We start from the raw sequence: 27,556 nt of genomic DNA on the forward strand, positions 1-27,556 counted from the left end.
CTCCCGAGACGGCACCGAGCCTCTTCCCCGACGCCCGCCGAGGTGAGCCCGGTCTGATGGGGCGGGAGCCTCGGACGGGGGAAGCGGCCTGAGGAAGACGCCGCCGCGGCTGAGGCGGGATTTGAACCCGGGGCCGCCTCCCCCTGCACTAACCACGGATGCACCACGCTGGCGAGACGTCGTGCTTGAGTAAGGAAAGCTGGCGGCTATTTTATTGCTATATTAAATTAGGGTATGTCCGCAGCATAAAAGCACAAGATGAAAACACGAAATACGTAACGAAAACCAAAGCAAAACAAATGTATAACTCACCCCCCCATCCCAAAAGCAGGCAACCCCCCGGTAGCAAAGCAGATAAAGGCGCCATATAGTGTGCCATCCGCACTATGCATTTAAAGCACTATGGTGCCACTTTTAGCAAGCGCAGCTTCCCTCAAAGTCGCCTGGGAACTGTAGTTTCTCAAGGGCGACAGGAGCTGTGAGGAGACCCCCTAGTCCTCCCAACAGAGCTACGGTTCCCTCAGAGGGTTTTAGCCACCAGTCCCTCTTCTCGAGGAACCTTTTTGTGGGTCAATCTTTGTTGAATCTGAGATGGGATGCTGTCTAGGGTCAGAGTCTCTGGCCCCCTTCACATCATATACATTGAAGAATTCTAGTAGCTGCAGTTTCTGGGGAAAGAGGGGGTGGGTTGTTAAATCGCTCTGCAAATTGGGGGCTCTGTGGAGGGAATTGTAGTTCAACAAACTACAATTCCCAGGATGCTTTTGGGAAAGCATTGCAGGGGGTTGACCTAGATCAGCATTTCCCAACCTTGGGCCTCCAGCTGTTTTTGGACTACAACTCCCATAATCCTCAGCTAGCAAGACCAGTGGTCAGGGATGATGGGAATTGTAGTTCGAAAACAGCTGGCGCCCCAAGGTTGGGAAACACTGACCTAGATGACTCTTAGGGTCCCTTTCAGCTCTATAATTCTGTGATTCTAAGCCATGATCATTTAAAGTGGTACGATATTGCTTGCAACAATATAGAGGGCAGATTGCGCCTTGGGCCCAGCAAAACCAAGGTAATGGAAGCACCATATGAATTTAAAGCCTGACTCCTGCCTGAGCCAACCTTGGTATAGAGCAGTATATAAATTCAATCCAATCAATCAATCACTTAGTCAATCAGTCAATCAATCAACCAACCAGCCCCTCTGGCAACCCATGTGACCAATCCATCCACTCTGCACTATCCATCCCACTGCTGCAGCCAATGTTGCTTGGCAGAAGGGGTACAGTGAAAATGGATGGAACTTTGGAAAAACCCCAGAAGAAAGGGGTTCAGGTCAGTAGCTGCTTTTTTTTCTTTACTAGGGTGTGACTCACAACCATTCCTTCCACCTTAAGAAGCCAAAGCAGGTTAAGAATTGGGAGTGGGAGAGAGAGCTGTACTGTATTGCAAGGATACAGATTTAAGGAGGAAATGCAGGACACTCTGGTTTTCATCCTGCTGCTCACAAGAGGTCACTATTGCTCCACAGGTGGGGCTGACAAGCAGTTCTGGATAATCTTGGCGTTTATGAGATTTCTCCAAGTCTGGCAGATTTCCAGTTACAAAACGCTGAACTGTCTGGAAAGTTTGGTCAATAAGGGAGCAAAAGCGGGTATTGTATGAAGCTGCTGGCGCCCTGATTCTCTAAATGGGGGCCTCCCAAACAAAATGCAGGCTGCCGCTAGGATAGGCTCAGAAGCCTCATTCCTTAGGCTTGCTAAGGCTCATGGAGTTTTATGAGCTAGGAGGTGAGCTAGATGTTTTTCTCCACCCAAATTTATCTGAAGATAAAACAAGTTTGCTTCCCCAAAATTGTATTTCCAATTTGCATGTCAAGCATCCTCTGAGTACTCAAGTATTTACTTTCACTCGGCATCCATGAGAGACAATTTCAATATTTGATAATGTTTAATAGTTCACCCAATCATAGCACACCACCATCAGTGTATAAGTCAGTTAGAAAGCTCCACTCTGCCAACAGGGGGTGCCGGAGCACCGCCACCCAGGTAGGCAAGGGATGTGGGGGACAGGTGCTATCTAGTCCAGCATCCTGTTCTCACAGTGGCCAGCCAGATGCCTTTGGGAACCCACAAGCAGAATCCGAGCACAAGAACCTCCTCCCCTCCTATGGTCTCCAGCAATTGGTATTCAGAAATTGCTGCCTCCAGCTGTGGAGGCAGAGAATACAGATACTCTTACTGCCCATTAATTTGTATAATCTCGTTTTAAAGTCTTATAGCGAAAGAACATGTTTTTCCCACATGCCCTGCAATAAAGACTTCACTCTTGCCATGTGTGTGCTATACACTGGTATCTCTGATTACATACTTAATTCGTTCCAGAGGTCCATTCTTAACCTGAAACTGTTCTTAACCTGAAGCACCACTTTAATGGGGCCTCCTGCTGCTGCTGTGCTGCCGCCGCGCAATTTCTGTTCTCACCCTGAAGCAAAGTTCTTAACCCGAAGCGTATGTAACCCGAGGTACCACTGTATATTTCTTACTAGGCAGGGACCTCACTGCTCTGTCTCCATCTGCCTTCAGGGTGAGATTCTGACAGGTGGGTGGGGAGCTTGATGAGTTTGGAAACATGATGGGCCCTCATCTGTTGCAGGTTACCTGGACTGTGGGGAGGCAGACCTCTCCAGGTGCTCAGGTAGGATGCATGCCAAAGTGTATGAGACACTCAGGTGGGGGGATGACAACCAAGAGAAGCAATAAGCCAGGCCTCTTGGTCCAATGTGCTTCATAAGACACCAAGTGGCCTATTGGACAATATATGTAGTTTGCCAGAGCATGTGTGCATATTAAAAAAAACCTACCCATTGATTTATTTTTTATTTATAACATTTAAATACCACCTTTTTTCCAAGGAACTCAATGTGGTGTACATGGTTCTCCCATCCCAATTTTGTCCTCACAACAACCCTGTGAGGTAGATTAGACAGACAGGCAGTGACTGGCTCAAAGTCACTCAGTGAGCTTCATGTAGCTGAGTGGGGATTTGAACCCTGGTCTTCCAAGTCATAGTCCAATGCTCTAACCATTACACTGCACTGGCTCTCCTGCCTCAATTCATTTTTTAATCAACTAATAATTCATCATATGAACCACTCCCCAATCCTTTTTCAAAAGACATCTGGGGGTAGAAAAGGCCTCCTTATAGAGAGCCAGACCAATGACCCACCCAGCAACAGTTGTCCATGACCACCTCTTACCTAGAGTTGCCCTTTAGGAGCCAGGCCACTGGTCAATACAGCACTCATTCCAATTGGTTCAGCTATGGCTCAGTGGCGTAGCGTGGGGGGTGCAGGGGGGCCCGGCCGCAACATCTGGGGGTTAGGGTTAGGGGGCACAAATCCACGGGTTAGGGGGTGCAAATTACTTGCCTTGCCCCGGGTGCTGACAACCCACGCTACGCCACTGCTATGGCTGGATGGGGTTTGCCTCTCCTAGCATGGGATTTGACCCTCTGAAGCTTGCATGTTAAATGCAAAGTATCTTGCCCCCCAAGCTTCTTCTTGCACACCTTGTGCTGCTTGCTGCTGCTATCTTGTGACAGGGCAGGTAAGAAAAATGCTTTGTGATGTGGTTGACTCCTGACTGCTGCTGTGGCTGAATAGCTGAGGAACCACTCTTCAACATTCGTTAAATTGGAAATATTAATGTATGTTGCAATTTTTCTTGTTTCTCTTATGATAGGATTGTTTAATTGCTTATTAGTCCTGTTTATATGATTCTGTAATTTTTGTGTATTATTTTTCTCTATTTTTATTACTTTGTTCTCTGCTCTGGAATTTAAAACATTCAGTTAAGAGGGGACTATATGTACTGTAAATAAATAAATGTTTGCAGTTTAGATATGAGTCAAAGGACACAGCACTCAATGTTTAATGTTAATTACAGGTGAGTCTTAATTGTTTGAGGTTTTTTCTTCTTAATTGCCATACGAAATGATGCCTCTAGAGTCCTTCAACCCATCTCATTCTGTTCAGGAACAAGTTGTTTGTATACCTACAGCCCATACTAATAAGGTGTTAACTAATCAGCTATATAATCAGAGTTCTTGATGTGGAACAGTTGGTTCTCTCTCAAGTATCATACTTTATTTTATATGCAAGCATTGGAAACAACATTTGTGCAATGTTTTTGTTTCAATATGGAAAAAGTTTTGTTTGACCAGAAAAATCCATCTTTCCACAGCAGAAAATCTCCATATTATAGTAGCCTGTATTTCTGGAATGGATATCAATTGGCTGGTGTTTTTCTTTTAAAAACAGGAAAATGAAGGGTTGTAGTAAATGCTAGTGCTACTCAGAGTAGACCCATTGAAGTTAATGGACACGCCTAACTTAAAATTCATTAATTTCAGTGGGTCTGCTCTGAGTTTGGACTTAGCTGGATACAAGCCCAATGTCTCCATTTAAGGCACAATCCTGTGCCACGGTTACACCAGCAGGGTAGCATTTAGAGGAGGCACCAGTGTAATCCAGCTGGTGGAAACAAGGTACAGTGGTACAATGTTGCATAACCTCCAGGTTACGGAATCTTCAGGTTACGGCCGCGGCACACCCAGCAAACCCGGAAGTGTATTCGCCGCTCACGCATGCGCAGAAGCGCTCTATTGCGCCGTGTGTGTGTGCAGAAGTGCTCTATTGCGCTGTGCGCGTGTGCAGAAGCTGCAACTCTAGTTACAGATTTTTCAGGGTGTGCACGGCCCCCTGAAACGAATTAAATCCGTAACCAGAGGTACCACTGTATTCCAGAGTAATGACATTTGCACACTAGTGAATTCTCTCCTCCTTGCCTGTCAGGTTCCAAAAATGGAGTGTAGCTCTTTCTGTCCTTTATTGTTCTCTGTAGAACAATCTATTCTTCTCTGTAGAACAATAGACTGTAGAGTTGGGAGGGACCCAAGGGGTTATCTAGTCCAACCCCTGGCAATGCATTCTCCCATTTCATCTCTCTCGTTCCTTCCACCTTCCAGACTCTCACACCTCCTTATATATCTAGAGTGCTTTTGTGTGGATGTCTCTTGCTTGCCTCCTGCCACAGCAATGGCAGCTTGCTGGGTCAACTAGAGGGTGGGTGGTGCATCCTGCTTCTGTCAAAGAAGGGGGCTGCCACCCCACAGCTCCTCTGTGGCACTCCTTTACATCTTCTTTTAAGATAATGTGAACAGCTGTTCACCATGCTATTGTTATGGGCATCCCAGTTCTCCAAGCAGTGAGGTTTCAAGGGGCTTGGCACTAAGCCTGGGATGTGGTTTATTTGGAATGAGGTCAAAGGTGGATTTAGGGGAGCGCAACCGGTTCTCCCGCACTGAGTTGAGAGGGCGCTGCAACATTGACTTAGAATGGAAGGTGAGAGGTTAGGTGGGGGGTGGCAGTGCATTGCATAGGTTGCCACTGAAATTTGAAAGCCCAAAGTCCACTACAGAATAAGGTTGCACATACAACTTAACTCCAGCAGATAGGAACATGGGAAGCTGCCATATACAGAGTCAGACCACTGGTTCATCTACCTCAGTATTGTCTACAATACTGGAGATGTTCTCAAATGTAGACAACAATGTTGGTAAAATCCCACAGACTGACTCATCAGTCTCTGGCTAATCCACACTGATAGTCCTATTTATAGAAATGTTAAGAGTTGAGGATCCCAGCATTGGAAGTGATCCCTAGGGTGCCCTCCAGATGTTTTGTCACAGCATTCAGTGGCTGTACAATCATACTTCGGGTTAAATGTGGTTCAGGTTGAGTGTTTTCAGGTTATGCTCCGCAGCGACTCGGAAGTAACGGAGTGCGTTACTTCTGGGTTTCGCCGCTTGTGCATGCGCAGACGCTCAAAATGACATCATGCACGGAAGCGGCGAATCACAACCCGCAGATGTGGGTTGCGTTCGCTTCAGGATGCAAACAGGGCTCCGGAACGGATCCCGTTCGCATCCAGAGGTACCACTGTATTAAATAGTGAGGAACTGAGGTGGGTGGTCAAACCGGAAAGATTATAGAGGCATACAACAGTCTTGCTCAGATGGGCATCTAATATAATGGTTTTATTTCTCCTAGAATTAGTTTAATATCAATATAACTTCGTCAACACCAACAGTGTCCTTCCTCGGACATGGATCTGATACCTTAAACCATTTTTAATTTTACTACTAATAGTATTAATCAAATCCATTCACAGTCCTGATCAACGATGAATTTTGGTCAATTTGATAATCCCAATCAATCATGAGTTTGGGGTAAACAGATCCCTGCCTGAACGAATTACTATCTAAAAACTGTTGATGTACCAGGTACTGTACAAAGGATGTATAGTGTGTGTGTGTGTGTGTTTTGTAGCAGTGTGTGTTTTGTAACATGCAACAATTATATAAAAGAAAAAATAAAACAACAATAAACAGATAACCGGTTCTGAATATATTAACAAAGCTGTGTCAAAGTGTATATAGTAAATTTCTTACACTTATTACAGCATATGATTTCATATGCATATGCATTGCTTAGATTGGTGGCCATAAGTAAAAAGTATTTTGTATCAATAACAATTAGAATTTCTAGGAAGGGAGCAGGAAGGAAAGATTTTTTTAAAAAACAGGTACTTCATGCACTCCTCTGTGTGAGTGTGACAGAGAGCGATAAATTAATACAGTAAATCCATTACTCACAAGCTCCCACCCAACACCCCTCCGCCAGGCGTCATCTGGGACTTGTAGTCCTCCGAATCGACGAGGTTGCCAGAGATTCCGCAGGCAGGGAGGAGAAACTACCCTTCCCAGAAGGCAACGCGGCCAGAACGTCTGTTGCAATTTATACGGGGAGGGGGGGAAGAGGAGGAAGAAGGGAGGAAGTAAATGCGAAGTCCCCTTAACAAAAAATAAAATCCCCTCTAGTTTTGTTGGTGGAATTATTTCACGGACCCGTCGCTTCTGTTTGAGGCCAGAGGGGGAGGGCTGCGTGCTTGCCTGGCTTCCCTGGCTGGGAAGGGGTTAAAAGGGAGGGGCGGCGCGTTGAGGATTCCTCCTCCCTCTTCCGCCCTCCTTCCTCTCGCCCGCCGACTCCCTCCCTTTCCTCCCCCCCCCCCCCCCAGCTTTTCTGGAACTGGGACTTCCTGTGGCAGTTCATTTCCTGGTCGGCGGGGGCCGCGAGCGGAGGAAGGCTCGGCATGGTCTCTCCCCGGCCAGCCCCAGCCTCCCTTGACGCTCTTCCACCTCCTCCTCCTCCTCCGCAGCGGCTCCCCCTCCTGCTCTGCCCGGCCGGCGGCGCTCCTCCGGCTGCCACTTTGTAGCGATGCTGCAGGGCCGGAGCGGCGCCCGCAGCGGAAGCGGACATGGTAACAGTGTGGCCAGGCCGGGTCTCTGTCTCTCTCTCTCCCCCCCCCCCGCTAATGCAGCGGCAGGGGCAGCAGCTGGGCACCCCCTCTCCTGCCTTGCTGGGGCGGTGGGTCCCAAAAGTAGGCTCTCCCCTCCCCACCACTCTTGGCGGGGGAGAGAAGGGGGCCGTCATCATCACGGCGCGTACCCCTTTCCCCGGGGCAAAGGGACCCCCCTATTTTCTTTGCGGGCACCTCAAGAGTAGAAAGAAGGGATGCTCTTTCGGGGGGGGGTGCGCGAGTAAGGGATTCCTCCCCCCCCCGCCCCGCCTGAGGGAGATATTTATCTCCAGAGAGGGTGGTGATGCTGTTTTTAATATTATTAGACAGTTGGAGCAAATGGCAAAAGCCTCTAATTCTGTCTCTTCCTCCCCACAGGTCTGAATAACACCCAAGCTCTGCCTTCCTGGACTGGGCGAGAGGGAACAAAGCATATGACCTCTAAGGAAAAAGAAGATATTTTGCCGCAAAGGGATTAATTTTTGTCTTGCTTCAAGACGTCAAGAGCTGTGTACATAGACGCACACACACACACATATATAGAATAGACACACAAGCACACAATTATATATATATATATTTGGGGTGTTTGTGTGTCATACTGGACTTGCTAAGCTAAAAGTGTTTAGGCTGCGCACTCTTGGAGCCATGAAGAAGTTTTTTGACTCCCGGCGAGAGCAGGGTGGCTCTGGGGCCGGTTCTGGGACCCTCGGAGGGAGTGGCAGTAGCACTGGGCCTGGGAGTGGATACATAGGCCGGGTGTTCAACATTGGGAGGTGTCAGGTGACTGTGGATGAAGTTCTGGCGGAAGGTAAGATGCAGCTGATGGGAGTTTTGCCTCTCATTCCCCTACCCCCTCCCCCTCCTCTCTTAACATCTCCACAAATGAATGGAAGCAGATTCTTAACCCTTCTTTGAATGTTCACACACACAATTTCCATTCTGACTTCTTTCAAGAAAACGTGCCGCTTTACATGGGTGCCACCTTTGCTTATTAAAAGGACTAGAATGTTGTGCAAATTAATAAATGGTAGCATTGGTGGCTACTGTCTATTCTGTGTTTTAATTAACAATAAAAAAAATGGTTTGGAACTCCAGTTTCTACAAATGCAAATAAATAGAGCCAGCTAACAGGGTTAACAGTATATAAGTTGGAAAACTCTCCCCCCCCCCCCATTGGCAACAATATTATGTAATATGGCAGGCTGCATTGGTGCATATATTAAGGGAGTGAATTGTTTCCTTTCATGCTCTCCCCTCCCCCCCCCCTCGTTTGAGTGCTATTAAGTAAAGGGATAATTGGATGCATAGGGATAAATTTGTCATTTATTCATGGTGCCTTTGTGTAGCAAGCGCAAAGCACACATGTAAGATGCATGCTTACCTTGGGGGTTGTGGCCCACAGAAATCTGGGTGACATTTTAAGGACTAAAGGAGATTCCTATAGGGGTCCATAAAGCTCACCCATAAAGTTTGCACTGCAGAAAGCCCTTGGCTTTTTACTTCAACTTGATTTGGTGCAGTCTAGCTAGAACATTGAGATACCTCAGGGAATCTTTGTCTTCCCCCACCACTCCCCAGCATAGAAAAAACCCCAAATAATATATGGAACTTCAGCTTTGACCTTCACAATTGTAGTATTATTTAGGCCTTGCATGGAGTCAGTAGTTGGACAACATCTCTTTAAAAAGAGGGGAAATGTACAGTTTAGAATTTATAATACATTGCATAAGACCTGAGTTACTAAGAAAGAAAGACCCCTGTTAGCAGAACTGGATAGAGGTATTTGAGAGGGTTGTTGTTGTTTTTCTGTATCCCTGTGCCAAGGTAAATTTTATTGAGCTGGCTTTCCCGAAGGGACAGTGTGGCTGCATTTACAAAGAACAGTGTTTTTCACGAAGCGTTTGCTTTTTTGGAAAAAGATGCTTGAGTGTGTTGAATCCAAGGCTGATGCTCACCTAGAGCAAGCCAAAGGCTGCTGGTTATGGTGAATTGCCGCAGGCATTTTTCTGAGTAGAGATAGGGAGTGGGCAAAAAGCCAGCCCTCGTCATCTCTCTCTCTCTCCAAAAATAACAAAGCCAATAAAAAATGGCGAGGCACTATTTTGACTGAATTGTCTACTGTGTACCTGCCTCTACTGGCTTCTGACAAGGCCCTGGCTATGAGGTGCTCTCAGGACTAAGCTACAGATACGCTCTGCCTTCCTCTTGCTTACTACGTAAGGGTTCCGCAGGAAACAGAGGACCTCATTTGAAGATGATTAAATAACTTGCCAGCAGATCCTCCATGTGATGTTGACAGGAGCAGGAAATGATCTGTACCTTGTACTGGGAGGATTATCTCCTCCAAAATTTGTTGAACTGCTCCTCTTCCTCTCCATGGCGTCGTTCGTGCCTTCCTCCCCGGATCTCTCCTGTTCTCAGGGTGGTGCTTTAAGAGGAAGATAAATGTTGTGACTGAGATTTCTGGTGCATATTTGATTTGGAAAGAGCAAGGTTGGGTGCATGTGCATGGATAGATAGTAGTTCGTGTGTTTTCAAGGCATGCTTAGGGGCTCCTGAAGTGGTCCCAGAATAATGGGGATTAGGGGTGAAGAACATAAATGGATAGCACAAAGACAGCTTCAGGCGGCTCTAAAGGGTGGCTTGGTAGCCGTGGTTTTTGGGGATGTGTCTTAAACTGTGGTCTGAGCCTGCAGAATTAACTAAGCTTCAGTGGACAGGGCAGAATCACCTGAAAGTTTTTATTCACTCACCCCAGGTTTGGACACCAAAAGCATTTCTCAGAAAATGTGCACCCTCTTCTATGAGGCCACCCATAAAGTAGATGCTGTGTGAAAGGTAGGAGGGGTGACTGTAAAAAGTATGTTTAAATGTAGCCTTTAATGCATGGTGTCTAATCAATCATTAGGCAAATATATGTATATATTCTACAGTGTCCTCTGGTGACCTCTTTTGATGGAGAAACTCAACACACAAACTATGGCCCATGTGGGCTTAATTGGTGTATGGGTTAGCGTGTTGAATTTGGGGCTAGGAATGCCCAGGGGCTCCCATTTGGGTTTGAGATTCTCCAGGTGAGCCCTTGGTCTAACCTACATTGAAAGGGTTGCTGTGATAAATAAAGGTGGAGAGGATATCTGTGTATACCATCTTGAGCTCTTTGGACAAGGATTAAAAAAATTAACCCTTCCATGATCAGCTCTGAATGTTCTGTGTGAGCCTGGAGGAGGAAACACAGTCCTGCATTTTGACCTGTAACCTGTAATGGGCTTCTTGGATCAATGCATGTTATAAAATGGGGGGGAAATGGTTAAAATTCACATGTTTTATTACAGACAATGGCAATTAGCATTGTATGGTGTATTTCAAATATTGATTGGAGCCCATGCCCACCATTTTACGTAATCCTCAGATTAAGGCAGGCCAATTATATTTGTTAGATTTCTATGTCCATCTTCAATTGTAGATAGAGAGCTGAGACCAGGAAGGTAATGCCTTTACTGAGGCCACCACATGAGGATAGGGTGGGAGATGAGATTTGAAACAGGGACTTTACAGCTTGACCTCTAATCTACTGCATTACAACCAGCTTGACCCAGTTAAAAGCTTAACCTGACTTCCAGTGTCGGGGCTGGGGAACATGTGGCCCTCCAGATGTTGGTGGACTCCATCCGCTACAGCCAGCAGGGCCCAATGATGAGGAATTATGGGAATTGTGATTCAGCAGTATCTGGAGGGCCAGAGGCTCCCCAAACCTGGCTTATATAAACTATCTCATGTGAAAGACTCTTACACAAAGGATTGCTCTAGAGCAGCCTTCCTGATAGACTGGGACTACAACTCCCATCAGCCCTAGCCAGCATTAGCTCTGTTGGCTTGGATGAAAGTTGTAGTCCAGCACATCTGGCAGGCAGCAGATCAGGGAAGGCTGCATCTGACTTTAGCAGGCCTTCAAGGTTAAGGTTTTTTGATAAATCTGTGGGTAAGTGTCTCCCAATGTTGAATGGATTTTGTGTTCTGAAGAAACCTGATTCAGCAATAGGATGTTCTCATGGACAGAGGTGAGGGGCCTTTTATGGTCCAATGGCTGCATTGGCTCATGAGCAACCTTTGGGTGAGGACACATGCCAGTGGTGGGTGGGACCTCCAGAGGCAAAAGTTGGTGGAGCTACAGAGCTAACTCTTAGGGTTGTGTGGTAGATTACATTCCAGCCATGCAAAAACTCAACTCCATGCAGGCAAGCAAGAGATATTATTGCAGTTCAAGGACACACTTCCAGGCAAGCAAAAGCACTGGAGGAGAGCAATGGAACAGGGTATGTATGTATGTATGTAAGTAATATGCCACCGATATATGCCCCAGTCATTCTGGGTGGCTCCCAACAAAATATTAAAAGCACAATAAAACAGCAACCATTAAAAACTTACTTGAACTGCTGTTTGACATCTAGGGAGGGCATTCCATAGGGAAAGTGGCACTACAGAGAACACCCTTTTCCTGCGAGGTGTGGGAGCAGGAAGGGGGAAGGGGTATATGCCTTGGAGAGGGGCAGGGCCAGATTAAGAACTTTAGAGGCCCCTAAGCACTGAAAAGATTATGGTACTTCCCGTCTGTAATTTGAAACAAAAACAATACTAAACTTTAAAATAAATAAATCACTGGATCTGGTTGCCTCACATTATTTTGACACACGTTTGTAGGACGTGCCCTGGTTTAGGTGGGGATTAAGAATATAAAATGAACCTAAGGAACATAAAAATGGAGGAAGAGTGTGGCGTGGAGGGTAAGGAAGTCAAACAAGCTCTGATTTCTCCTACTGTGACTACTTTGATGTTTTTCTTGAAATACCAAATGTCATTGGAAAAACCCTCATTGTGTGCATGCCCTTGCTTTGCTGGTGCCTTAAGCATGTACTTAGTTTGCCTGTTTGGCCTGAGGGTTCCCCACCCCACCTACCTTATGGGAAAGGCAGAGAAAATGGTCAGTCACACATGCTCCTGTGAGAGTTTTGCTCTCTTGCTGTGATCTCCTTGCTGCTGTGTGTGTGTGTTGTGTACCAGAACTGTGTTGGCTAAACAGGATAAAGTGCCTGCTTGGGAACAAACTACTGCTGAGAGCTCATTATGTGTTCATTATTGCCTTGTTTTTCCTCTTCAGACAGTAGTGAAATTAAGGCCATACTTGAGTTGGGTGGCAGAGAGGCAGGCCCTGGGCCTAATTCTAGCCAATGGTTAGGGAGCCGGACCTTTTGCCTCTTTGCCTCCAGGCTGAAGGTGTTGGTGTCATCTCCATGCAGAGTGCTGCTTCTTGGGAATCAAGGTGACGGGGAGGGAGGTTTCAGGTTAGCTGACATGCAGGCTTCCTATCAGTGATAATTTTAATGCCATTATACAAATCTATGCTGCAAGTGCATTTGGAATACAGTGGTACCTCGGGTTACATACGCTTCAGGTTACAGACTCCACTAACCCAGAAATAGTACCTTGGGTTAAGAACCTTGCTTCAGGGTGAGAACAGAAATTGTGCTGTGGTGACGCAGCGGCAGCAGGAGGCCCCATTAGTTAAAGTGGTGCTTCAGGTTAAGAACAGTTTCAGGTTAAGAATGGACCTCCGGAACGAATTAAGTACGTAACCAGAGGTACCACTGTACCATGTACAGTTCTCACCTCAAAAAGGATATTGCAGTGTTGGAAAAGGTTCAGAAAAGGGCAACCTTAATGATCAAGGGGGTGGAGCGACTCCTCTATGAAGAAAGGTTGCAGCATTCAATACTTTTTAGCCTACGGAAAAGGCAAGTAAGAGGCAACATAATAAAAGTTTATAAAATTATTCATGGCATGGAGAGCGTAGGTAAAAGTTTTCCTTCCTCTCTCAAAACACAAGAATTTGTGGACATCCGATGAAGCTGAATGTTGGAAGATTCAGGACACGCAAAAGGAAGTCCTCCTTCATGCACTCTGTAGTTAAACTATGAAACAACAACAACAACAACAACAACAACAACAACAACAACAACAATAATTATTATTTATTATTTGTACCCCGCCCATCTGGCTGGGTTTCCCCAGCCACTCTGGGCGGCTTCCAACAAAGATGAAAAATACACTAAAATGTCACATATTAAAAACTTCCCTGATGTCTTCTGAATGTCAGGTAGTTGTTTATCGCTTTGACATCTGACGGGAGGGCGTTCCCCAGGGCGGGCGCCACTACCGAGAAGGCCCTCTGCCTGGTTCCCTGTAACTTGGCCTCTTGCAGTGAGGGAACCGCCAGAAGGCCCTCAGAGCTGGACCTCAGTGTCCGGGCAGAACGATGGGAAACTAGCTTCCACAGACATCAGTGGTGGCCACCAACCTAGGTGAATTTAAAAGAGGATCGGACAAATTCATGCAGGAGGCGAGGCCTATCAAAGGCTATGAAAGCTATGCTCTACCTCCGCAGTACAGGCAGCAATGCTCCAGTTGCTGGAAGCCACAGGAAGAGAGAGTGCTGTTGTGCGCGGGTCCTGCTTGCTGGGTTCCCACAGGTTGGCCATTATGAGAACAGAATGCTGGACTAGATGGGCCATTGGCCTGATCCATCAGGCTCTTTTCATGTTCTTATTTAATGGAGGAACATTTCATTATCATGCTGGGACGTGGGTGGCGCTGTGGGTTAAACCACAGAGCCTAGGACTTGCCGATCAGAAGGTCGGCAGTTCGAATCTCACAACGGGGTGAGCTCCCTTTGCTTGGTCCCAGCTTGCCAACCTAGCAGTTCAAAAGCTTGTCAAAGTGCAAGTAGATAAATAGGTACCGCTCCGGCGGGAAGGTAAATGGTGTTTCCGTGCGCTGCTCTGGTTCGCCAGAAGCAGCTTAGTCATTAGTCATGCTGGCCACATGACCCAGAATCTTCCTTGGCCAATAAAGCGAGATGAGCACCGCAACCCCAGAGTCGGCCACGACTGGACCTGATGGTCAGGGGTCCCTTTACCTTTGCCAGCACACTGTCTGAAGTGTTGAGGTGCTGGGTTACCTGCTCTTCAGTTTGTGAGAGCTAGGTCTAACATAAGGGGAGTCTCACTGCTGTGTCAGTCCAAAGGCCCATCTAGTCCATTGTCCTGTTCTCACAGAACCTGAGTGCAATAGTGCGCTCTCCACATAATGTTTCCAGGAACCGGTATTTGGAGACATGCTTCCTCTGACAGTGGAAGTAGAAGACAGCCCTTGCAGCTAGTGCCCATCAATAGCTCTCTTCTCCATGAATTTGTCTAATCCTTTGCAGCCATCAAAGCTGGTGGCCACCACTGTCTCCTGTGGCAGTGAGTTCCATAGTTTAACTGTGTGCTGCATGAAGAGGGACTTTCTTTTCTCTGTCCTGAACCTTCCAACATTCAACTTCATTGGACGGTCCTGAGTATTAGGAGAAAAACCTTTCTCTATCCACTGTCTCCTGACCACAAATAATATTACACATCTCTATCATTTCTAAACTAAAAAGCCCCAAGTCCTGTAACCTTTTGTCATAGGGGAGTCGCCCCAACCCTTTGATCATTTTGGCTGCCATTTGCTGTACATTTTCCAGCGCTATAATATTTTTTGAGGTGAGGTGTCCAGAACTGTACACTCTATTTACCCTTCCCATGCCTTCTGCTTCTTGTGAAACTTAAGGCTGGATTACCTGTGTGGGTTCCCACATGCATTTCCCATCAGTTGTACCTGGTTTTCACATGCATGTCTGTGGCTTGGTCTCTTAACACAACTCAACCTCGTAGAGTGTTTGTGGTTGCAAATTTCAGTGTTCTATCAATGGTGTTAATCTAGGGCAGGGAGATTTTGGAGAATTCCGTTTCAGTATTGATTGTGCCCATGTAAGGTGTGGAGTCCCTAAAACTTTATATGTATTGTGTGACTTGCATTCTGATTTGGGACTTTCCCATGTTTACACATCATGTTAAGCTGCGGCGTTTAGTTTGTTTAGCAGTACTTTGCATGAGATCCTTGCTGGTACCTGCACCCCAAGCTCCTGGATAAGATTGGTTATGCATTGTTTTTTTCTGGCAAGATTCCATATCTTACTGAGCACATGACTTACTTTCAAAAACTGCTGTGCACCTAAGCGTTCAGCTGACTGGCTGCATTAGTTAAACTGGACAAACTGGATGTCTTTTATTCCTTGTTAATTTAGCTCTGCATTTTAACCTGTACAGATCATGTGACTGTAACAAATACTGGCTCACTGGCACTTGATTTCTGTAGGCTTGCTGACTAGCAGTGAGTGTTGTGACTGCAGAGTTCTCTTTGCATTGATTTATCTGCAACCTCTTTCACATGTGCAAGTTGCTGGATGCAACATTCAAATGTGTGTGTGTGAACCTGTCCCTCATCATGACTTCAGTATTGGGTAACAGCTGTGTGTGTGTGAATGAGCCATTGCAGATGAAACAGCACAGAAAGAGCCTTTCTTTCTCCCAACATCCTTTCATATAAGGTAAAGGACCCCTAGGGACACGGGGGGGGGGCGCTGTGGGTTAAGTCACAGAGCTTAGGCCTTGCCGATCAGAAGGTCGGCGGTTTGAATCCCCGCGACAGGGTGAGCTCCCGTTACTTGGTCCCTGCTCCTGCCAACCTAGCAGTTCAAAAGCATGTCAAAGTGCAAGTAGATAAATAGGTACCGCTCCGGTGGGAAGGTAAACAGCGTTTTCATGCGCTGCTCTGGCTTAGTCATGCTGGCCACATGATCCGGAAGCTGTACGCCGGATCCCTCGGTCAGTAAAGCGAGATGAGCGCCGCAACCCCAGAGTCGTCCTCAACTGGACCTAATGGTCAGGGGTCCCTTTAACTTTACCTTTACCTTTAAAGGACCCCTGGACGGTTTAGTCCAGTCAAACTTGACTGTGGGGTGCGGACCATGCGGTGCTCATCTCGCTTCAGGCCAAGGGAGCCAGCGTTTATCCACAGACAGATTTCCAGGTTATATGGCCAGCATGACTAAACTGCTTCTGGCGCAACGGGACACCGTAATGAGTGCCAGAGCTCACAGAAACGCCATTTACCTTCCCGCCACAGCGGTAACTATCTACTCGTGCTGGTATGCTTTCAAACTGCTAGGTTGGCAGGAGCTGGGACAGAGTAACTGTAGCTCACCCCGTCCCACGGACTCAAACCGCTGGCCTTCTGATTGGCAAGCCCAGTGGTTTAGACCACAGCGCTACCCGCTCACTTCCCTTCATATACGTTTCACTTAAGCCCATTTGCACACTGAACTGTCAGTCATCACATGAAGAGAAATCAAGCAGTGCATAGTCATGAGTGAACAAATCTTGGCTTTCTTGCTGATATTTACAGCTGGATAGGGTTGCATATTAAAGCAACTCTTCTAGGCCCACTCCCTAGAGGAACTGGGCTCCATAAATCAGAGGTGGAGCACCTGCTTTGCATGTAGATTCCAGGTTTCCTCCATGGAAAATTCAGCTTAAAGATCTTGTGTAACAGGGCTGCGAATGAACTTCCATCTGAGACCTTGAGGAGCCACTGACAGCCAAAGTTGTCAGGGGGTGTGGTCTGGGATGAGCACCAACAGCCTGGCAGGTGCTAGAGCAGCGGTTCTCAACCTGTGGGTCCCCAGATATTGTTGGACTACAACTCCTATCATCCCTGAGCTCTGGCCTTGCTAGCTAGGGGTGATGGGAGTTGTAGTCCAACAACATCTGGGGAGGGTCACATTCAACCCACAGAGCAGAGGCTCCCCACCTCTAGTTTAGAGGGTGAAGCTAAGAATGCATGATAGCATGGTCACATCTTATGCAGATGTTCTGTTTCAAGGGTTCTGGGTTATACATGAAAATCACATGTACCCAAACCCTTGGAGCTGTTTTAGGCTAGTGGGTGGGTGGGGGGTACAGAGAGAATCCACAATACTCCCAGAGCTCTCGTGCCAGACGGACTTTTCCCAGCAAGCAGGGCAGAGAGGTTAAAGCTCTTTTTGCACTGGATAACGCCTCTCAGTGCGCCGGCTCCGGAAAGCTAGGGTTGCTCATACGAGATCACACGGGAACCTGGATCTCCGCATGTGATCTTGCAAAAGCATAACAGAGCTGGAAAGCTGAATGGGCCTTGCCCCCACAAGCAAATCAGAGAGCATAGCAACTCTTTTCGCACTGGATAACCCCAAACGGACTCAGTGCAAAAAGAACTTGCAAGCTCTCCGGCTTGCTTGGGTTTAAGTTGCACAATTTCAGCAAGTCTGCCTTCAACCACACATGGTTGAAATCACGCAAGTTAAATGCACATAAGATGCAATCATTCTCTCTCTCTCCCTCTCCCTCTCTCTCTCTCTCTCCCTCCCCCCCCCCCCCCCGTGTGTGTGTGTGTGTGTGTGTTTGTAATCAAAAGAGATAAAGTTCACTGCCAAGGGACTCTTTCTGGGAATGGGAGATACAAGCAGTCAACCAGACTCCGATGTGTCTGACAAGCTATTTCAGGCCTGTCGGCAACCATTTTTCTCCTTGCTTTTAACTAATTCTTACTTTGCTACAGGTAACCAGGAAGGAGTTTTTCCACAAGTTATGTTTCCGGTTCACACATGGCCAGGATATTGAGGATGTTCAGACAAACGGGCTAGAAAAAAATTTGTGGGCCAGCTGTCTGTTGACTGGTTTATTCTTAATAAATAACCCAAGGTAGTTGAGTCTCAGTCCTCTTAAGTAACTGCAGCGGTACCTCGGTTTAAGAACAGCCCTGTTTATGAACTATTCGGTTTAAGAACTCTGCAAAACCGGAAGAAGTGTCCCGGTTTGCGAACTTTACCTCGGTCTAAGAACGGAAGCTGAATGGTGGAAGGGCACCGGCAGCGGGAGGCCTCATTAGGGAAAGCACGCCTCGGTTTAAGAACGGTTTCGGTTTAAGAACGGACTACAGTCATACCTCATGTTACGTCCGCTTCTTGTTACGTTCTTTCAGGTTACGTCCTGTGGCGACCCAGAAGTACCGGAAAGGGTTACTTCCGGGTTTCGTCGCATGCGCAGACGCGCAAAAGGATGTCATGCACATGCACAGAAGCGGCGAATCGCAACCCTCACATGTGCAGATGCGGGTTGCGTTCCTTTCATGTTGTGAACGGGCCTCCGGAACAGATCCTTTTCGCAACCAGAGGTACCACTGTACTGGAACGGATTAAGTGCATAAACCGAGGTACCACTGTACTGAGTTAGGAGCGGTAAGGACTTTCTCAATTGCTCTTAATGCCCTTAAAAACAAAAATTCTGGGTTTCATAGGTAGTGATGGTTATGATCCCCTCCCCATTGTTTTTACTGTTCCTATATTTTTTCCATGGAGATCTTTCCAGTTTTAGAAATGCACCCTTTAATAAAATTAATTACATAATGACTGAATCAATTGCAAGTGAAATTAGGCAACTGGAGCAGCCACAATACCAGCCCGATCTAAATTTGTAATGTTTTTTTCCCCCCAGGCTGACTTTCCCTAGGAAGCACATAACGTATGTACCCAGATTTTCAGACATCTCTAAAATTTGTAGCTTAACAGCTTTCAGTGTTCCCATTTCTTAATATCTAACATAGGGAAGTATGTACTATTGAGTATTCCAGTAAAAATAATTTTAAAGTAACCTTTGATATTGAATATAACATTTAAAGTACACTTAAGTGCACTCTACTGATTCTCCCCCCCCCCCTTAAAACATACTTCAGCTCAACTATTTCCAGATATAGGAAAAAAACTTACCATATTTTAAAGTGTAGAAAATGAACACGACTGACTCATTCAAAAGTTTTGATTACTAGTTTTGCTTTCTAAATAGAAATGGCACATGCGAAAATAATATCTCTATTGATTTCCTGCAGTGGAAAATGCTTAAATCAAAATATTCCAGAATCCACCCACCCCCATCACTGGTCAGAGTCTCAGGTTTCCTCTGGCTGCCTGTTCTAGAATAGTGCCTCTCTCTGTTCCCACCCCGCCCCTCAAATTAACATAGATATACATCATACTTTTGCAGCTGGGCTATACGTAGAATTTTCAACATCTATGTAGAACTGCAGAATTTTCTGTAACTTTATATTCCTCTCTGAAAATGCCATTTCCCAGAGAGGACCCTAAACTGAAAGATGGATAAATCCTTATTAGTCTTAACCACAGAGGATAAAGTAGCCCACCCACCAGGAAGAGGGGAGCATGTGATCTCATGGTCTTCTCATGTTTGCTTGTCCGGAGTTTTGGGCTGGGTTGCCATCAATATGCTGCAATATACCCAACTCTATCTGTTGATGGATGGCCATCCTGACTCGGCCCCAGACACACTGATCAGATGCTTGGAAGCTGTGGCTGGATGGTTACATGGGAGCCGGTTGAAGTTAAATCCTTCGAAGACAGAGGTCCTCTGGCTGGCACGGGACGATATGGGATTGAGGGGGCAACTCCCATCTCTTGCGGGGCTGCAATTAGTGCCAGCACCGTCCGTTAAGAGTTTGGGTGTAATCTTTGACACCACCCTTTCCACGGAGGCGCAGATTGCAGCTAAAACAAAGGCGGCATTTTTTCATCTCCGGCAAGCTAAGCAGTTGGCTCCTTACCTCTCTCGCCCTGACCTAGCCACTGTGATCCATGCGACGGTCACCTCCAGACTGGATTATTGTAACTCGCTCTACGTGGGGCTGCCCTTGAGACTGACCCAGAAACTCCAGCGGGTGCAGAATGCCGCGGCGAGACTCCTTACAGGGTCTTCGCTGCGAGATCACATTCATCCGGTGCTATACCAGCTGCACTGGCTCCCGGTGGAGTACAAGATCAGGTTTAAGGTGCTGGTTTTAACCTTCAAAGCCCTATACAGCCTAGGACCCTCGTACCTACGGGACCGCCTCTCCTGGTATGCCCCACAGAGGAACTTGTGGTCTTCAAATAAAAACATCTTGAAGGTCCCAGGCCACAGAGGGTTAAGCTGGCCTCAACTAGAGCCAGGGCTTTTTCGGCTGCGGCTCCAACCTGGTGGAACGCTCTGTCACAAGAGACTAGGGCCCTGCAGGACTTGACATCTTTCCGCAGGGCCTGCAAGACAGAGCTGTTCCACCAGGCCTTTGGCCAAGGCACAGCCTGGCCCCTTCCTTTGGTAATTCTTCACAGAACTTTAGTACGGTTGCCATCAATTTTGATCTTAATTAATTTTTATAATGTTTTTAGAATGTTGCACTATTTTAGTGTTGTTAGTCGCCCTGAGCCCGGCTTCGGCTGGGGAGGGCGGGATATAAATTATTATTATTATTATTATTATTATTATTATTATTATTATTATTATTATTATCAAGGAGGTTTAGGGGTGTCTAGAAAGGAAATGGTTCAGATAATGAGGAGCAGCAAACTTTTTCAGGCACATCTGTGAATCTAGGCTTTCTCTTGACTGATTCTCTAGGCTGAGTCATGCTTTTGCGCACTCGGACACATTCCATGTGTTTCTCGTTGTAATTTAAATGCTATTTATCATTGCTATAATGGAGAAACTTTGTTATACTGTATGCACAGTGAAGATGCCTGTTTTATTGTTATTGTTATTGTTGTTATTGTATTCCACAGTGCAGTTTCTCTCTTTTTTTTTATTAAAGATTTTCTTGATTTACAAAAGTGTTTGCAATGTCTCTCTCTCGTATTTCCCCCCCATTTTTACAAATCAGTTTCATTTGTTGAGACATTAGGAAGAAAAGGGGGAAAGAGGTGGGGGGAGATGGGGGGGGTCGGGTGGTGATGTTTCTATTTTACTTACTACAGTATATGTAGGGTTTGGTGTCAATGTTGGCTTGTGCACGTTCTTAGCTGTTCACTTGTATTCCTTTGGTGGTGAGAGAGGTTGGGGTTGGCCTAGGGTGTGGTTGTTCATTTGTGGTTGGCTGTGGTGGTCTTTGTTTTCATGTGTGAGTGGGGTGGGTGGGTGTTTTGGATCAGGTTAGCATTATTGATTTGTATGCTGTTGGTGGATTTTTGTCGTTGTCTTGTTGGGCTGTGTATGTGATAAAGGGGAGCCATAAGGTGTTTTCTTCCATTTGTCCCCATGTCAGTTTCAGTTGGTTAATTTTTCTAGTAAGGCTGTTTCCCATATTATTTGGTACCATTGGTCCATGCTTACTCATAGAATCATAGAGTTGGAATAGACCACAAGGGCCATCGAGTCCAACCCCCTGCCAAGCAGGAAACACCATCAGAGCACTCCTGACATATGATTGTCAAGCCTCTGCTTAAAGACCTCCAAAGAAGGAGACTCCACCACCATCCAAAGAAGGAGACGCCACCACACTCCTTGGCAGCAAATTCCACTGTCAAACAGCTTTTACTGTCAGGAAGTTCTTCCTAATGTTTAGGTGGAATCTTCTTTCTTGTAGTTTGGATCCATTGCTCCGTATCTGCTTCTCTGGAGCAGCAGAAAACAACCTTTCTCCCTTCTCTATGTGACATCCTTTTATATATTTGAACATGGCTATCATATCACCCCTTAACCTCCTCTTCTCCAGGCTAAACATGCCCAGCTCCCTTAGCGGTTCCTCATAAGGCATCGTTTCCAGGCCTTTGATCATTTTGGTTGCCCTCCTCTGGACATGTTCCAGTTTGTCAGTGTCCTTCTTGGACTGTGGTGCCCAGAACTGGACACAGTACTCCAGGTCAGGTCTGACCAGAGCAGAATACAGTGGCACTATTACTTCCCTTGATCTAGATGCTATACTCCTATTGATGCAGCCCAGAATTGCATTGGCTTTTTTAGCTGCCGCGTCACACTGTTGGCTCATGTCAAGTTTGTGGTCAACCAAGACTCCTAGATCCTTTTGACCTCCTGACAGGTCTCTCCAGTGTTTGGCTATGATGCTTCTGGCTGCTGAAAGTAGGTGGGTTATGAGTTCTTTGTGGTGTAAGTGGGCAGGGCAGTTTCTCTTGAATTGAAAAAGTTAAAGCATGCTTTGCTCTTGCACCTCCCAAGTGTCTGTGTTTTGAAGTGTGAAAGCTAAGGTCCGGCCCTCCAGGGAACCGCTTTTCTTTCTGTGTGAGTGAGTGTTTTTTGTTATGATTCATTGTTTTGCATGTGCTTCCCAAGGGGAAAAGCTAAGCCCAGAGAGTTGACTCGTGTAATAGTCCGCTACCTCTGGAGACAGGTGATTCTGCTGAGTCTGCATCCAAATACAATGACACCCAAGACTGATTCCTGGCAGAATTAGTCACTTGTCAGGGCCAGGCAAGGCCAACACAGCAAATCATTCTGAGGGACATTGGACAGCCTTTGTGTGGATTGGTATGCGGGTGGCGCTGTGGGTTAAACCACAGAGCCTAGGACTTGCTGATCAGAAGGTCGGCGGTTCGAATCCCCGCGATGCGGTGAGCTCCCGTTGCTCGGTCCCTGCTCCTGCAAACCTAGCAGTTCGAAAGCACATCAAGTGCAAGTAGATAAATAGGTACCGCTCCGGCGGGAAGGTAAACGGCGTTTTCATGCGCTGCTCTGGTTCGCCAGAAGCGGCTTAGTCATGCTGGCCACATGACCCAGAAGCTGTACGCCAGCTCCCTCGGCCAATAAAGTGAGATGAGCGCTGCAACCCCAGAGTCGGCCACGACTGGACCTAATGGTCAGGGGTCCCTTTACCTTATATTTGTCCTGGCACACCATTGGTGAAGTACAGTCTCAGTAGATTAGGGGTCTACAATTCAAGGTGCTTATGGTATTATCATTCCATTTATGAATCACTCCCTATTAAATATCCCAAAACAGTTTCAAATCAGTATAGATGAACATTGGGATAAAAATGATATGTTTTAACACATCATTCCCCTGGAAGCTCCAAATTGTGTAGGCAATTTCATCTGCCTACGCTGCTGATCTGAGGACTGTAGGTAGCCAACTCAGTGCCAGTTTTTAAAAGTGATCCAGGTGGGATCTGGGAAGTTACAGGTAGGTTAGCCTAACACAGGCATAGGCAAACTTGGCCCTCCAGATGTTTTGGAACTACAGTTCCCATCATCCCTGACCACTGGTCCTATCAGCTAGGGATGATGGGAGTTGTCCTCTCAAAACAGCTGGAGGGCCACGTTTTCCTATGCCTGGCCTAACATCTGTTCTTGGAAAACTGGTGGAAAGCATTCTTAGAGGTAGAATTAGCAAGCATGTAGAAAAACAAGGTTTTGCTGAAGAGCCAATAGACCTCTGCAAAGGTAAGTCCTCTCTCACTAGCATTTTCGAGTTATTTTAACAAGCAGGTGGAGAGATGTGACTTGGATGTTCAAAAGCTTTTGATAAGGTACTCCTTACCAAGACAACAGAGCAAACATAGCTACTGAGGAGAGAAGAGAAGGACTGGGTTAAAGAGAGGTGAAGGTAACTGGCCAAAAACTGAAAGCAGATAGTTAGAATAAGCAAACAGTTCTCACAATGGAGAGAAGGTGGAGTGGGGTTCTCCCAAGGATATGTATTGGGACTGGTGTGTCTCTGTGTGTTTTAACTTGTTCATAAGTGATCCAGAGTTATGGGTGAGCAGCAACATGGCCAAACTTGCTGATGACGGCAAATTAAATTATCCAGAATGGTGAAAACCCGTATTTGTCGAGAGCTCCAAAAGGACTTTTCCAAGGTAGGAGGTGAATGGACAGCAAAAGGTGGAATTCAATGCAGTGCTAAGGAGATGGTTTTGTCAGCACGAACATTTCTGCTTGTTAGAGAGAACAACCTCTCCTCCTGTTCTGGGAGCTCTTGTAACAACCCAGAGTGGATTGGGGTGGTGGCCCCCTTGCAGCCGCAGGAGTTCTTGTGTTGGCTTCTGCTAGGGCACCAGGGTTGGTTGCACAATGACAGTTCAGTGTGAGTGAGCGGAAAGTGATGCAATTTGGAGCAAAGGATCTTAACTCCTCATATACAAGGATGGGTCAGAACTCACAGTGCCTAAACAGTAAAGACATAGAATCCTAGAACTGTAGAGTTGGAAGGGAGCCCAGGGGTCATCTAGTCCTACCCCTGCAATGCAGGAATCTCAATACGTCGTCCCCCATCAAGTTTGAAACCATACTTAACCCTGCTTAGTTTTGCAAGTGTGCTAGCAGTTTATCATAAGATAATGCTGGGCATGTCAATGAAATGTCAGACAGTTTGGAATAGCTGAAAGGAATTCCGTTGCATGGATCATTAGGAAAATTGCCAGTACCATAATGCAATTATATAAAACTACGGTACAGCCATTTTGGTTGTGAGTCCTGGAAGACCTGCTCCTTGCCTTGTAGGCCTTTTTCGACCTGGCCTGGGAGGGCGGGGCTCTGACTGACTCCAGCTGCAAAAGCTGAGGCCGCTGAACAGACTCTTGGGCTCCTTGGGTATTGTTTTGCAGGGGTTGTTGGCGGCAGGGTTGTTGTTGTTATTTAAATCTTTATTCTGTATCTTTATTTTAGATGTTATTTATGTGGAAATTATTTCAATTTAGTTGTGTACATTTTGATGTTTTATTTATTGTTTTGGACCAGTATTAGTTTGTAATTGTTAGGGATGCGGGTGGCGCTGTGGGTTAAACCACAGAGCCTAGGGCTTACTGATCAGAAGGTCGGCGGTTCGAATCCCTGTGACAGGGTGAGCTCCCGTTGCTCGGTCCCTGCTCCTGCCAACCTAGCAGTTCGAAAGCACATCAAAGTGCAAGTAGATAAATAGGTACCGCTCTGGCGGGAAGGTAAACGGCGTTTCCATGCACTGCTCTGGTTCGCCAGAAGCGGCTCAGTCATGCTGGCCACATGACCCGGAAGCTGCACGCCGGCTCCCTCGGCCAATAAAGCGAGATGAGCGCCGCAACCCCAGAGTCGGCCATGACTGGACCTAATGGTCAGGGGTCCCTTTACCTTTACCTATGTTTGTAATTATTTATTTTTTCATGCTGTAAACTACATTGAACATGATTTTAACTATGCAAAGGCAACATACGAATAAAATACGTATGTATTGCGCGGTACTGTATGCAGTTCTGGTTCCTGTGCTTCAAAAATAATATTGTAGAGCTGGAAACTGTGCAGAAGCGGGCAGCTAAAATTCTTGAGGAGGTGGAGAGCCTTTCCTGCAAGAAAGGGGTCTTTACAGCTGAGAAAAATGCTACTAAGTGGGAATGTCATGATAGAGATGGTACAAAATTATGGATAGTGAGGAGAAAGCCTTTATTTTACTAGCACCCAGTGGGGCTATCCAATGGAGCTGAATGGCAGGAGATTCAGGACAGAGAAAAGGCTCCTAGCTGTGATAGGCTCTGTGTATCCTAAAGGTCATGGGCAGCTTGCCTCTTGAGTGCCAGTTTTTGGAGGCTGTTGCTCTCATTTTTTGGTTGTGGGGTTTCTAAAGGGATCTCGGTGGTTCGCTGTATAGAAAAGGATGTTGGCCTCGATTGCTCTCTGGTTGCTGTTACGTGTTTAAATGGGCTTTGCAACTTTTCTGCGTAGTCCCAATATCACCTGTAGTGGGATGGCTTGTTTTGTTTCTGAAACTTAATATCCAGTGTTACTCAAGGTAATGAACAATTTTATATATATTCTCGTCTAAAACATGCGTCGACCATCTTTCCAATAGATCAAGTGTGAAAAATGCATAACACAGTAGCCTTGGGATGCTTGTGTAGAAGGCGATTAACAAATTGGGAACAAATCATTAAATGACAATGCTCCCTCAACAGGAAGCCCCCAGCAGATGTTCTTAAAGAGGCAGTGAAGTAGTTCCATCAGCCTTCCCCAAATGGGTGCCCTCCAAATCTTTAGGATTACATCTCCCATCTGTCCTAGCCAGCATGACATTCTGGAGGGCAGCAGATTAACAAAGCCTGGGTTAGAGTATTGGGCTAGTCTCTAGAACCAGGGAGATGTGGCTTCAAATCCCTTCTCAGCCCCGAGGATGCCAGTCACTCTCTCAGCCCAGCCTGCCTCTGTAGGGTGGTTGTGACTTGTGGACAGTAAAACAGGAGAGCATGTATCTTTGGAAAGGTAGGATAAACTGTAATAAATAATATGAAAATAAGTAGAATATTATTATAAATTCATGTCTTTGCTAGGTTCACAATTTACAGAACTTGAGATGTACGCTTAAGGAAAGATATTGGTGGAAAAACATTTAAGAAAGCAAAGAGTGCGCTGCACAAATTGATATTATGAAGATAATCCAAACTACACTTCTAATTGAAGCTGGTTGCACAATGGTCTAATGCTGCACCCAGCAGGTTTTCAGGTGTGCTGCAAAAGTGGGGGTGGACTGAAGGCGACTGCCTCCCCTTAGCCAGGCTCTGATCTAGCGCTTAGTTTTTGCTTGAGCAGAACAGGCCAGCTTTGAGAGCTGCTCTTTGAGTGTGCAGAGGAAAAAAAATCTATTGATGATTCAAGACTCTACTTCAGACCTCTCAGGCAGCTGGGAAAGGCCTCTCCGTTCTGAAGACTAGTTGGGGTTGAATTTTAGTGTCTTGCTATGCAGTAGTCAACAATCCCGGTGATGAGTGGCCCTATTAATTCTGTGTTGCAGACTGCTGAGGGATGTCCTTTGATTGCATAAGGCACCTCTGACTTGGGGGCTGATGATGGCCCTCCAGGCTCTTCCAGCTGGCCCTCCGTGGGGGGCTCTCCCCAAGCCACACCCTTCACTGACCCAGGACTGCATCCTTTGCTGTGCTTTGAATGCCTTTGAACTGTGATAAAAAGCTGCTTCCTTGTCGGTGTGTTTATGTAAACACACATGCATATGACTCTTGCATGGCTGGAATAACCTATAGCCACATAATCCATTGCATTGCTCACTTTTCCTCTGCCATAATAATAATAATAATAATAATAATAATATATTATTTATACCCCGCCCACTCTGGGCAGCTTCCAGCAAAATACAGTGGTACCTCGGGTTACATACGCTTCAGGTTGCAGACTCCGCTAACCCAGAAATAGTACCTTGGCTTAAGAACTTTGCTTCAGGATGAGAACAGAAATCGTGCTCCGGCGGCATGGTGGCAGCGGGAGGCCCCATTAGCTAAAGTGGTGTTTCAGGTTAAGAAAGGACCTCCGGAACGAATTAAGTACTTAACCCGAGGTACCACTGTATTAAAATACAGTAGTCCATCAAACATTAAAAGCTTGCTTAAACCTGCTGCCTTCAGATGTCTTCTAAAAGTCTGGTAGTTGT

At 46.3% G+C, this 27,556-nt stretch overlaps 1 protein-coding gene across 10 annotated transcripts in view; it reads left to right on the top strand.

The window, feature by feature from the left end:
- Positions 1 to 66: 66 nt before the first annotated feature.
- The window catches only part of AAK1 (AP2 associated kinase 1), a 108,704-nt gene continuing 81,214 nt past the window's right edge, over positions 67 to 27,556 (top strand). For 4 of the 10 annotated variants that reach the window (XM_083453740.1, XM_083453745.1, XM_083453744.1 and 1 more), the window contains exons 1-2: positions 7,139 to 7,373; positions 7,791 to 8,223. In XM_083453740.1, coding sequence (XP_083309866.1) covers positions 8,061 to 8,223 — 163 coding nt within the window. In that variant the 5' untranslated portion in view covers positions 7,139 to 7,373; positions 7,791 to 8,060. Of the gene's footprint in view, positions 190 to 7,138; positions 7,374 to 7,790; positions 8,224 to 10,173; positions 10,254 to 27,556 lie in introns of those variants that run through there. The other 6 variants (XM_083453748.1, XM_083453747.1, XM_083453742.1 and 3 more) reach the window with 5 other exon arrangements.

This window comes from Podarcis tiliguerta (assembly GCF_965153285.1).
Source record: "Podarcis tiliguerta genome assembly, chromosome: 8".
Taxonomy (NCBI): domain Eukaryota; kingdom Metazoa; phylum Chordata; class Lepidosauria; order Squamata; family Lacertidae; genus Podarcis; species Podarcis tiliguerta.